General features: G+C 39.2%; 3 protein-coding genes across 4 annotated transcripts; 1 reads left to right on the top strand and 2 right to left on the bottom strand.

Annotated features, from left to right (window-relative positions):
* Window positions 1-1,123: 1,123 nt before the first annotated feature.
* AT3G26580 (Tetratricopeptide repeat (TPR)-like superfamily protein) lies at window positions 1,124-2,875 on the bottom strand. Its single transcript, NM_113566.3, has 4 exons — window positions 2,254-2,875; window positions 1,909-2,061; window positions 1,611-1,816; window positions 1,124-1,530 (listed from the first exon to the last, which is right to left on the bottom strand). Exons 1-4 carry the CDS (start codon window positions 2,737-2,739, stop codon window positions 1,323-1,325), a joined length of 1,053 nt encoding a protein of 350 aa, NP_189290.1. The 5' UTR covers window positions 2,740-2,875; the 3' UTR covers window positions 1,124-1,322.
* Window positions 2,876-2,970: 95 nt separating this feature from the next.
* Window positions 2,971-5,665, bottom strand: PHT2;1 (phosphate transporter 2;1). 2 transcript variants are annotated; one of them, NM_113565.3, is made up of 4 exons: window positions 5,336-5,665; window positions 4,504-5,258; window positions 4,182-4,373; window positions 2,971-4,077 (listed from the first exon to the last, which is right to left on the bottom strand). In NM_113565.3, the coding sequence occupies exons 1-4, from the start codon at window positions 5,409-5,411 to the stop codon at window positions 3,259-3,261; spliced, it is 1,842 nt and encodes a 613-aa protein (NP_189289.2). In that variant the 5' UTR covers window positions 5,412-5,665; the 3' UTR covers window positions 2,971-3,258. The 2 variants fall into 2 exon arrangements, with proteins under 2 accessions (NP_189289.2, NP_850633.1); NM_180302.2 differs by having other exon boundaries at window positions 4,504-5,665.
* Window positions 5,666-7,816: 2,151 nt separating this feature from the next.
* Window positions 7,817-12,179, top strand: AT3G26560 (ATP-dependent RNA helicase). Its single transcript, NM_113564.4, has 2 exons — window positions 7,817-11,065; window positions 11,157-12,179. The coding sequence occupies exons 1-2, from the start codon at window positions 7,953-7,955 to the stop codon at window positions 11,548-11,550; spliced, it is 3,507 nt and encodes a 1,168-aa protein (NP_189288.1). The 5' UTR covers window positions 7,817-7,952; the 3' UTR covers window positions 11,551-12,179.
* Window positions 12,180-12,262: the final 83 nt, after the last annotated feature.

Here is a 12,262-nt window from a genome sequence, read left to right as displayed (position 1 = left end):
TTTGCAGACAAATTATCTGCAGTAGTTCAAAAACATTACGTAGTTTCAATAAATTTAAAGCCAAAACTATTATATCAAAAACATACTACTAGTAAAGCTTTATTTTGTTTGCTAGTTTCAATAAACATATCAAAACTATTTTTCATCATCAAAATATTTTGTAAACAATTTATTAGTTATTCAATGAGTACTCGATAGAGACATGAAAGCAGCTGAAAAAAACAAATCGTTGTCGTACTGATCTTCGTTTTATTGAGCCTGAATTAGGTACACCTCTATTTTCTATCTAACACATACGGGTATTTATTTTCTCATTAACTGTGACGACAAAAACAAGTTCAAACATGTTCTATTGTTGTGAATGGTTTGTGATCCCTCTCAATTCAGCTCATTCTCATGTAAGTATTTCAGAACATGATTCACTCCATTTGGCGAGAAATGGGAGAAGACATGGAGACGAACCATCTACAACAGAGAAGCTCGTTAAGTTTATTAGATAAAAATCTTCGAAAAGGGCTAACCACAATAAGAGGAGCTGAAACATTCTTAGAGGGTCTACAAGTTTTGTTTGCATCGAGACAACATTATTAATCGAATCTCAATGTAGTTTTTTCAAAAAAGTTTGCATTCATATGTAATTTTTTTCTTTTTTTTTGAATAAATTTAACAGATTGAAAAAAAAAAAACTTATCAGCTCACTGGATTTGTTAATTGTATTCATCAATTAATCTAGTTAGCACTTGTTAATCTAGAAATTGTGTTATCCTTTGATAATTCTTTCTACATTTTTTTTTTGGTATTAGATATATGAAGAAACCAACCAGTGTCTGGCCAATGCCATTTACACATTTTTTTTTTTTAAGCTTAGCTTAAGATTGTTTCCATCACTTTGGCGCCTTAATATATTTCATGGTGTGGTCACTGGTCAGTCATAGAGGACAGGTTTTGAACTTCTGAGGGGATCGAACATGAAAGTTTCCTAATTAGGTAGATTGAGATTTACCTGTTGTTTTCAAGTATGACTCTGTTCAACGATGATAAAACGACCAAAAAGGTTGCTATATTGTCACTATGATGGAATTAGTTTGTCACTTTGAGGAGTTATACGCAATAAAAAAAGATAAATTCAACTATAAAAAGATTACACATAATCAAATAAACAAAGTTATATATATTTCCATCAAATACTTTATATACAACGACGAATTCATTTGCTTACACATTTATACATGAAATCAAATATAATTTCAAGACAAGTAGAAGAAACAGTAGTACCAAACCATAATTTAAAGCGATGGAAAAATATTTTGCATGTCTTCTACTTATCTTTGTAAGATGAGTGCTGCTCCAACCAAACCAAACCACAGTGTCAAAGCAAGCCAAAAGACTCGGTTCTTCTCCATACCGACCACCGGTCGCCAAACCAAGAGCTTTCCTAGAAAATCATCACTCGAGTTGAGCTGATTCGTAGTCGATGCATTCATTCGCCGCTCCTTATCCCTTTCCTTATCACTCCATGTCACTGCATAGCTGCGCACACACCACAAAGAGTCCATTTCAAGTGATGTCGACATATGCATTAGCCATGATTTGGAAACCTTTTGTTATACCTGTCGTAACTTGAACCGATCATGGGAATAGTAACCATTTCCTCCTGAGATATCTTAAGCTTAGGAGCTTGCAAGATATACCGAAGCTCAGAAGCTTGACGACGAATACCAGGACTGGGATGTTTCTTCTCTAATTGCTGATAAAGATCAATGCAATCAGCGTGGCGATTATTGGCCTCATATGCCATAGCTAACCAAATTTGTATCTGGCCAAATCAATTCCCCCACAGAACATTAGCAATCATACCAATTCCAAAACCAAAAAAACAGTACCTAAACTCTGGTGTTATCAACCAACCTCACCACCAAAGAGTGTTGGCCTTGGGATAATCGTAAGAGCTCCTTCAAGAAACTCTATCGCTCGTCCATACATTCCTTTACCATAAGCCTTTTGACCTAGTTCAAACATCAATTCTGCAGTTTTTCTCCTCTCTGCTTGCTCCTGAGCTACCTGCTCTCACCAATCTCTTTCATAAGCACATCAAACTCTTATAACCTCACCAATAACTTACACTTTCGTAGACAACCTAAGAGTGTTCACCAAGCTAAGCTAAAGTAATCTAAGAGTGTTCTTTACACACAAATAGAGATTGCTAAGGCCAAAAAAAAAACCTAACTAGAGAAAGAGCCCTCAAAAACTCACCTTTTGGAGTTCTCTCTTCACTCTCATCCTCTTCTTCTCCTCTGAATCGTCTCCTTCTTCATCAATCTTATACTGTAACTCCTCTGCTTTCCTCTCAAGCTCCTTCGTATCATGAAATTCCTTAGCTCTCCTCTTCCTCTCCTTCTCCACATCGAAATATTCCTCCTCCTCCTCCTCGTCACCACCACCACCGCCTCCGTCACTACTTTCTTCGTCGCTGGATCCCGCGTCGTCGAAATCGACGGCGTTAGCTCTGGAATTCGCTTTTCCGCGAGTTAAAAACCGGCGAACCCGAGCTTCGCCGTCAGATTCAAGAGGCTTATTGGAAGAGAGAGCAGCGTAATGAGAAACGTGACTGTGCGAATCTCTCTTTTGTAAATTCAAAACGACGTCGACCACCGTTAAACGAATTCTCCGATCAGTTACCACCGTACGGTGAGAGTTAACGTCAAGTAACAACGCCACGTTTCCAATAACCGCCGCCATTAGAGAGCCACCACAATCCAAAACAGAGGAACAAGTAGAACCAGAGAATCAAAAGATAGAAGAAGAGAGATATTTCTATTTCTTTATTTGACTCAAATACCCTCAATTTTATCGCTGAAATGGGGAAACGTGTAAGGCTATTTCCGTCTTTAGCCAAGATAATCATGTCAGTCTTTGTTCGAGACGCGTGTACGAAAAGCAAGAGATACGCGCGTCTCACGTTTACTCGAAAAAAAAACGATGTCGTTTAAAAAGTTATGACGTTTTTACGATTAGGAAACAAACAACAAGACGTTTTAGAAGTAACCAAACGTCACCCACTCTAATTCGATTTTACTGGACGACGAGACGAAACACTGAACAAGAAAGGTACAAGCTTTGATCATACTTCACCGATGGGTGAAAAAATCGAAAGATGATAACTTTAGGGTTTTTTCAAACTCGAATCATTCAAACGAACATAGAAGAAGAAGATCAATTTCATGTTCTTCGTATAACAAAACCAAAAGAAACAGAAACTCACAATACAAAAGATAAGATCTTGGTGAAAATCCAAGTGTAGATAACGGCGAGTGTAGCACCAACGGGAATGGTGACAAGCCACGAAGCAACGATCTCTCTCACAGTCTCAGCTCTCACACTATTAAGCCCTCTAGCGAAACCAACACCCATCACAGCACCAACAAGTGTATGAGTCGCAGAAATCGGAAGCCCTAATTTCGAAGCAAACAAAACAACCGACGCGGCGGCGAATTCCGCAGCGAATCCTCTTGTTGGTGTTAGCTCAGTGATCTTCTTCCCTATCGTTGCGATGACTCTGTATCCCCACATTGTGAGACCAGCAACGATTCCGAATCCTCCCCAAGCGAGAACATCCATTGGGATAACGATCTCGGCTCCTCCTGCAGCTGCTCCGTTTTGGAGAATGCTTAATGCGGCGGCTAATGGTCCGATTGCGTTGGAGACGTCGTTGCCTCCGTGAGCGAATGACATGAAGCAAGCGGAGAGGACTTGCATATAGCCAAAGATTCCGTAGACTATTTCGAGTTGTGTACCTGTTGGTCCTGCGATATCGGAGAGGAAACCAATGGTTTTGGGTTGGTTTTGAGATGTTTCTGGTGATTTTGTTTTAGCTAGGAGGTGACCGAGCTGTTTGCGGATGATTCTGTCGAATACTATGGCTCCTGCTACTCCACAGGCTAAGGCTTGTGATAGAGCTATTGGAAAGATCTTACTTAGAGGCAATGCGGCTGAGGAGATACTGGCCACACCTACAAATACAGCGACGGGAGCGGCAGCAGCCGCTGCTTGTCCTGGGTTTGGTGCACTGTAAACAAACTGCACAGAACGAAAGAAGAGTGTGAAAATGTAGCAGAAGCTTGAGTATGACTTTAGTGATCTTTCAGAATTAGAAAGTTAGTTTCTTGGTTTGTTTTACTTACTCTCCTGATGCATTTGTAGACTAGGAAGGAGACAAGAGCTCCCAGTATAGGAGAGATGACCCAAGATGAAGCTACTTTAGCTAGGGAACTCCAGAAAACGGCACCAGCTCCTCCATATACAAGCCCAAACCCAACCATTGATCCGACGATACAGTGAGTTGTTGATACTGGCCATCCATAGTAAGAAGCTACCTGTTATATTCACAAGTTCACAATTACGTTCTCTACTTGTATCATTTGTGAATGCCATCTTTAAAAGGTATTAACTTTACTAAATCCTGTCTTGAACCTAGTGATGAAGAAGCAAAAGATAAGATGGAACCTGTAACCAAGTTCCAGCTGCAGCTAAGGAAGAGAGGAGACCAGCAAAGAGCAACATATCTTTCCCTTGGAACACATTAGCCATGAGAATTCCTTTCTGCATCGTGCTAGTCACGTGAGTTCCCATCAAAAGAGCACCTGAGAATTCGAGAACTGCAGCTGTCATCACAGCTTGCCGGATTGTCAAGGCTCCAGATCCAACAGAAGTCCCCATGGCATTTGCGACATCATTAGCTCCGATGTTCCAGGCCATGTAGAAACCAAAGAGTAGTGTTGCGTAAGAGAGAAGCTTGGTCTTGAGAGCCAGTCCTTGTCCCAGGGACTTCATGAAGATTGGAAGGGTGAGAGCAGAGAAGGCGATGACTATAGAGATTGCCCTTGCTGTTGTGGAAGAAATGTGAAAGGCTTGAGCCATTCCAGAAAAGTCTCCAGTAGCTTCTGCATTACCTTTCCCATCTGATTCGTTTGAAACGGTAGAAGATTCGTGAGGGTTCTGTATCGGTTGATCAGCATGGTGTTGCTCTTCTCCCTCAGAATCCGCATAAGAAGAGAAACTAGCTAAAGGGCAGACAAGTTTCAGAGGAAGAGAAGTGTGTTTCTGAGGAGAAAGGAATTGGGCAGTGTTCTTCCTGAAGAAAGGGGATTCCTTGGGAGAGAAACAACAACCAAGAGCTGATCTGGGTGTGCAGAGATGAGAAGTCTTAAGTAGAAGTGAGTGGTTTCTAACGGAAGAGAAACGATAAGGAAGAGTCATGTCTGAAAAGAAGAAGAAGAAGAAGAATTAGTGAATCAAGAGGAGAAAATGAGGAGGAGGTAGAGAGATGAGAATCTACATAGATGAGAAATGGGCCATGGATGATGAGAATGAAGTTGGTGATGATATTGATGATGATGAAAATGGATTTGCATAATGGGATTTTGATTTCAGGAGAGGCGAGAAAGGGTAAGTGATGGTGGCACAGGGGAATGTGAGGTGGAGGTGAGAGGATTGCGTTTGGATGCTTCTTTGTGTTAGGAGTGAGACTTTTGAATTTGTGTGGTTCTTGTGGAATGTAGTGAGAGGCTCTTTTGGTTGGGCCTCACAACCTCACAAATGCCCACTTGTAAAAAAGAAGAATAAAAATGATTTGGGAATTTTGTTCTTTGTTTGGATGTAGTCAAAGAAGAGAATTAGATGCACTGTTTAAATTTTTCTTCAATTTTAATAATGATTTAACAAAATGGCATTATCTCTTATGTTAAAGTAAATCAATCTTCAATTTTTATTACATATACAAATTGTCAACAGTAATACTAAATATTACAAATCAAATCAAACATTTTAGTTCTTAAAAAAACATGGAGCTGAGTGTGTTCGTGGGGTAACTCGATTTCATCATGTGGTTTATGAGGTAGGTGAGGCTGGTTAGTTAGGTGATGGACACCATCTTCTCTTACCATTATGGCTTTTGTTTTCCTTTTATGTCAAAAAAACTTTAATACATTTTCCATCAAACATTTAATAGATTTATCCAGCTTGGTTTTCAAATATTCGAATATGTTTAGTTTCATTCAGTTTGGTTAGTATAAAATTTGTGTGTTTCGATTAAAAAATGTTTGGTCGACATGCATTAAAAATAGTTCAAAACATTTCTAAGATATGATCTTTGGACCAATTTGGTCGATATGCATCATGATAAGATCGATTGTGGAAGATTGGGATGATCCGATCATATAGACATATATGTATATAGTTTTTTATTTACCTGGGAGATCATATATTGATCAACAACTTCAGTTTAAATTTGTATTTCAGAAAAAAAAAAAAAAAGACTTATTTAGAACTTGTATTTTGAAAATCATCATGATATAACTACACAAAATAAAACCAGAGGTGGATTTTCTTTCGGTTTTACCAAGATATTTTGAGTTTTCGGCCCATAATTTTCTTGAGTAAGAGAGGAGATCATTTTAATTCAATCATTTCCCATCATGGATATTTTAATATATAATTTTGTGGTAAATTTTTTTTTGGAAGACCCCTAATACACAAATATAACTGCATATACGCTCGAGAAAATAAACATACTCATTCACATCAATTATAAATTATAGTAATTCAAGTGTTAGTTTGAGGGCATAGTGTTTAGTTAACTATATGTCATTTATTAACTTGGTTTTCATAGATTTCACCTTCGATTCAATTAGTTTTGATAATTTAGCATCCTATTTGTAGCCAACAATAAAACAATAAAAAACTTATTTTTTCGTTTGACATAGTGTTAATGTTGGGACGAATTATGTACACGATCAAATATCAACCGAAAGACATTCATCATGATGATTAATTTTTCTCCTTTTTTAAAATTCAATGATTTTTTTTTGTGTGTGGATATGACTGAAGAAAATTTCTTATTGGTATTATCAACTTTTTATACAATTTTAGTTCTTTTCTTCTTTATAAATCTTTATTCTATAAACAAAATAATAAAAATTCAACGTTGATAAAGATTTCCTACCAAGTAGTCCAATACATATGATAGCTTCTTCCGTATATTTAGGAAAAATATTGGTAAGAAGAGTAACAAAGTATTATTTGAATAAGTGGTATACTTATTTGCGATTTTCAACGATTTTATTTTTATGTTGCAATACTATTTGGATATAGTTAGATATGATCTTTAGTTGATCAAGAAACCTTGTGATTAATGTGTATGTATTGGGGATAACAATCTGTTTATTTCTCTATAAGATATTCAAGTTGTTTTGAGTTTTAGAGTTATAAATGATAAACGCACCTCTACTCTGAGTACTCTTTCATGTTACTAGCATTAGAAAACTAAAAATGCGGAGTTCACTACCATATTATGTACTCATTTCTTTTTTTAAGATGATGTTGCGTTATTTTTAGATTGAAAAACCTTTTAAACTTTTCTTTTAAATTAAAAATTCAACAATTTGTTTATTCTTTCAGAAAAGATAAATTGTTTATCTCCCTGTTTTTCTAAACAATGTAAGAGCATCTTCAATGGTGACTAAATTGGGTTCTCTCAGCTGTTTTTCTGGAAAAAGATGATTAAAAATAAATCAAAATCATGTATTATTGAGAAAGTTGTCTCTCTTGAGAGAGTTTTTGAGGAGGATGAGAGACGACGACGTGGCCGTTCTGATGTTTTTCAATTATACAAATTGAAGGTTAGCTATATTGAGGAAAAAAACAAAAAAGGTAACTGCGAAAGCCCATTAACTTTAAGTTGTTTTGCATCGGCCCAAATATAAATCCTAAAGAAAAAGTTACATATGTTTAAAAATTAAAACGCAGCGTTTTAAGAGTCAGCTATTTCAGAAAAAAATAGGATTAGCAAAATCAGAACTCTGCGAGCGTCTATAAGAAAAAACCCTAGAAAGAAGTCGATTATCCAGAAACAGTGTCTTCTTCTCTTTTTGTTGTTACTTCCTTTGGTTTCTTCAATGGAAAAAGAAGAGCTCAACAAATTGAATCATCTCTCTCTCGTCTCCAATGTCTGCAACGAATTGGAAACGCATCTAGGATCTGCAGAAAAAGTTTTGGCTGAGTTCATTATCGATCTAGGTCGTCACTCTGAGACAGTCGATGAATTCGATAAGAATCTTAAGGAAGCAGGTGCAGAGATGCCGGATTACTTCGTCCGGTCGTTGTTAACTACAATCCACGGTATTTATCCTCCGAAGCCTAAGTCGGAGAAGAAGAAAGAGGAAGGTGATGATCAGAAATTCAAAGGCTTAGCGATTAAGGATACTAAGGATAAAGTTAAGGAGCTCGAGAAAGAGATTGAGAGAGAAGCTGAGGAGCGACGGAGAGAAGAGGATCGAAATAGAGATAGAGATCGGAGAGAATCCGGTAGGGATAGAGACAGAGATAGAAATCGTGATCGTGATGATAGAAGGGATCGACATAGGGATAGAGAGAGGAATCGTGGAGATGAAGAAGGTGAAGATAGAAGAAGTGATAGGAGGCATAGAGAAAGAGGACGTGGTGATGGTGGTGAAGGGGAAGATAGGCGTAGAGATAGGCGTGCGAAGGATGAGTATGTGGAGGAAGATAAAGGCGGTGCGAATGAGCCGGAGTTGTATCAGGTATATAAAGGGAGAGTTACTAGGGTTATGGATGCAGGTTGTTTTGTTCAGTTTGATAAGTTTAGAGGAAAAGAAGGTTTAGTTCATGTTTCTCAGATGGCTACTAGAAGGGTTGATAAGGCTAAGGAGTTTGTGAAGAGAGATATGGAGGTTTATGTGAAAGTTATATCGATTTCGAGTGATAAGTATAGTCTTTCTATGAGGGATGTTGATCAGAATACAGGTAGAGATTTGATTCCTTTGAGGAAGCCTTCAGATGAAGATGATTCATCCAGGAGTAATCCGTCGTATAGAACTAAGGATGGGCAAGTGACTAAGACTGGGATTTCAGGGATCAGGATTGTGGAGGAGAATGATGTTGCGCCTTCACGTAGACCGTTGAAGAAGATGAGCTCTCCTGAGAGATGGGAAGCCAAGCAGTTGATTGCCTCTGGTGTTTTGAGAGTAGATGAGTTTCCAATGTATGATGAGGATGGAGATGGGATGCTTTATCAAGAGGAAGGTGCTGAAGAAGAACTTGAGATTGAGATGAATGAAGACGAACCTGCTTTCTTACAAGGGCAGACTAGGTACTCTGTTGACATGTCTCCGGTTAAGATCTTCAAAAATCCAGAAGGTTCTTTGAGTCGTGCAGCTGCACTTCAGTCCGCTCTCACTAAGGAGAGGAGAGAAATGAGGGAACAACAGCAGAGAACAATGCTTGACTCAATCCCCAAGGATCTGAATCGGCCATGGGAAGACCCTATGCCTGAAACTGGTGAAAGGCATCTTGCTCAAGAGCTTAGGGGTGTTGGGTTATCAGCTTATGACATGCCTGAGTGGAAGAAGGATGCCTTTGGTAAAACTCCCACTTTTGGACAGAGATCAAAGCTTTCTATTCAAGAGCAAAGGGAGAGCCTTCCGATATACAAGTTGAAAAAGGAGCTGATACAGGCTGTGCACGATAATCAAGTTTTGGTGGTTATTGGTGAGACTGGATCTGGAAAGACAACACAGGTGACTCAGTACCTTGCAGAAGCAGGTTATACAACAAAAGGAAAGATTGGGTGTACCCAGCCTCGTAGGGTTGCTGCAATGTCTGTTGCCAAGAGAGTAGCTGAGGAGTTTGGTTGTCGTTTAGGAGAGGAGGTAGGGTATGCGATTCGGTTTGAAGATTGTACTGGACCGGATACAGTGATCAAGTACATGACTGATGGTATGCTTCTCAGGGAAATTCTGATAGATGAAAACCTCTCTCAGTACTCTGTAATCATGCTTGATGAAGCTCACGAGCGGACAATCCACACTGATGTGCTGTTTGGTCTTCTAAAGAAGCTGATGAAACGTAGACTCGACCTTCGTCTGATAGTCACGTCTGCCACATTGGATGCAGAGAAGTTCTCTGGGTACTTCTTTAACTGCAACATTTTTACCATTCCTGGAAGAACATTTCCTGTTGAGATACTATATACCAAACAGCCAGAAACAGATTACTTGGATGCCGCTCTGATCACAGTCCTTCAGATTCACTTGACTGAACCTGAGGGTGATATTCTGGTCTTTTTGACGGGACAGGAAGAAATCGATTCTGCCTGCCAGTCTCTGTACGAGAGGATGAAAGGTCTAGGTAAAAATGTTCCCGAACTCATCATACTTCCAGTTTACAGTGCGCTTCCTAGTGAAATGCAGTCTAGAATTTTTGATCCTCCCCCTCCTGGTAAACGGAAAGTGGTTGTAGCTACAAATATTGCAGAAGCTTCTTTAACAATAGATGGGATATACTATGTTGTTGATCCTGGGTTTGCTAAGCAGAACGTGTACAATCCAAAGCAAGGGCTGGAATCGCTAGTCATTACTCCAATTTCACAGGCATCAGCGAAGCAAAGGGCTGGACGTGCTGGTCGTACTGGGCCAGGGAAATGTTATCGTCTCTACACAGAGAGCGCATATCGTAATGAAATGCCTCCTACATCAATCCCTGAAATCCAAAGAATCAACCTTGGAATGACAACCTTGACCATGAAAGCAATGGGCATCAATGACCTGTTATCGTTTGACTTCATGGATCCACCCCAACCTCAAGCATTGATTTCTGCAATGGAACAGTTGTACAGCCTGGGAGCTTTGGATGAGGAAGGATTGTTGACAAAGCTAGGTAGAAAAATGGCTGAGTTTCCTCTTGAACCGCCGCTCTCTAAAATGTTGCTAGCTAGTGTGGATCTCGGGTGCAGCGATGAGATTTTAACGATGATTGCTATGATCCAGACGGGTAACATATTTTATAGACCAAGGGAGAAGCAAGCACAGGCAGACCAAAAACGGGCAAAGTTTTTCCAGCCCGAAGGTGATCACTTGACATTGCTAGCTGTGTATGAAGCTTGGAAGGCTAAAAACTTCTCAGGTCCATGGTGTTTCGAAAACTTCATACAGTCAAGATCGTTACGACGTGCTCAAGATGTGAGGAAACAACTTCTCAGCATTATGGACAAGTAAGTAGCTAAACTAGTATTGAGTTTTATAGCTTGTAATGATGTGTGACAATCCAAGTTCTGTTTATTAACGTGTGATTTGATTTTACAGGTATAAACTAGACGTCGTAACTGCTGGAAAGAATTTCACGAAGATAAGGAAAGCAATCACGGCAGGATTCTTCTTCCATGGAGCAAGAAAAGATCCACAGGAAGGTTACAGGACGCTGGTGGAGAATCAACCGGTGTATATACACCCGAGCAGCGCGCTGTTCCAGAGACAACCAGACTGGGTTATATATCATGATCTTGTGATGACTACGAAAGAGTACATGAGGGAAGTGACTGTGATTGACCCAAAGTGGCTTGTTGAGTTAGCTCCAAGGTTCTTCAAAGTGTCTGACCCAACAAAAATGAGCAAGCGTAAGCGCCAAGAACGGATTGAGCCGTTGTATGACCGTTACCACGAGCCTAACTCATGGCGTCTCAGCAAAAGGCGTGCTTGAGAGACTTTTCCTTTCGGTAAATCTATTCTTCTTCCTTATGTTGGTTTTGCCGTCTTCAAATGTACTCCTGTTTTTATGTATTGAAAGCTAAAAGCTAACAGAAGTGATGGATGAGCCATAGATTACAGCTGCATCATCGTTTTTCTTGACATGTATGAAAATTCATCTTTCCTAGTGCTACTCCAAATTGATTATAAATCTATCTAGGACATTTAGGTATATGTTTATTCACTCATATGTGAGTTTTGGCATTTCTGTGACTAGTTATTGGATATGGTACTAGAGCAGTTGAATTGTAATGAATCCTTTATCGGCCTGGTTTCTAGCCCAGAACACTAATTCATCGGACCGATGTCGCTTGGATCACCTGAAAAAGCAGATCTTGGATTCGACACTCAGTTGCACGACGCCGGTTTTGGTTGGATCCTTCATCTCCAGGAGAATTAAACTTAAGGAAGATCTACAGCTAAGAAAGTAAAATCCCCTCTAATGCTGGAAGTTACGGCCCCTCCTATCTATCCAAAGAGCCGTAGAACTTGGATACACAAAATTTTCATTTGCATCATATTCCCTATAGCTGATCAAAACAATTACTTTAGGCTCCCAACCGAAGGTTTTAATGAACAAAAGGTATTGTGGTTTACTCTTCTTTTACCTACTAGACTACTATTGCATAAAAGAAAAGAAAAGACCTCAATTATATGAACCTAAG

Source organism: Arabidopsis thaliana, chromosome 3 (assembly GCF_000001735.4).
Source record: "Arabidopsis thaliana chromosome 3, partial sequence".
NCBI classification, from domain to species: domain Eukaryota; kingdom Viridiplantae; phylum Streptophyta; class Magnoliopsida; order Brassicales; family Brassicaceae; genus Arabidopsis; species Arabidopsis thaliana.
This window is presented reverse-complemented; position numbering and strand designations above follow the sequence as displayed.

Excerpts from the sequence above, each read along its gene's own strand:
- AT3G26580 (NM_113566.3), bottom strand. The coding sequence starts at position 2,739 with ATGGCGGCGGTTATTGGAAACGTGGCGTTGTTACTTGACGTTAACTCT. Across the intron at positions 2,062-2,253 it reads TGAAGAGAGAACTCCAAAAG|GTAGCTCAGGAGCAAGCAGA; the intron begins GTGAGTTTTTGA and ends TGGTGAGAGCAG. Across the intron at positions 1,531-1,610 it reads ATCGGTTCAAGTTACGACAG|CTATGCAGTGACATGGAGTG; the intron begins GTATAACAAAAG and ends GTGTGTGCGCAG.
- AT3G26560 (NM_113564.4), top strand. The coding sequence starts at position 7,953 with ATGGAAAAAGAAGAGCTCAACAAATTGAATCATCTCTCTCTCGTCTCC. Across the intron at positions 11,066-11,156 it reads CTTCTCAGCATTATGGACAA|GTATAAACTAGACGTCGTAA; the intron begins GTAAGTAGCTAA and ends TTGATTTTACAG.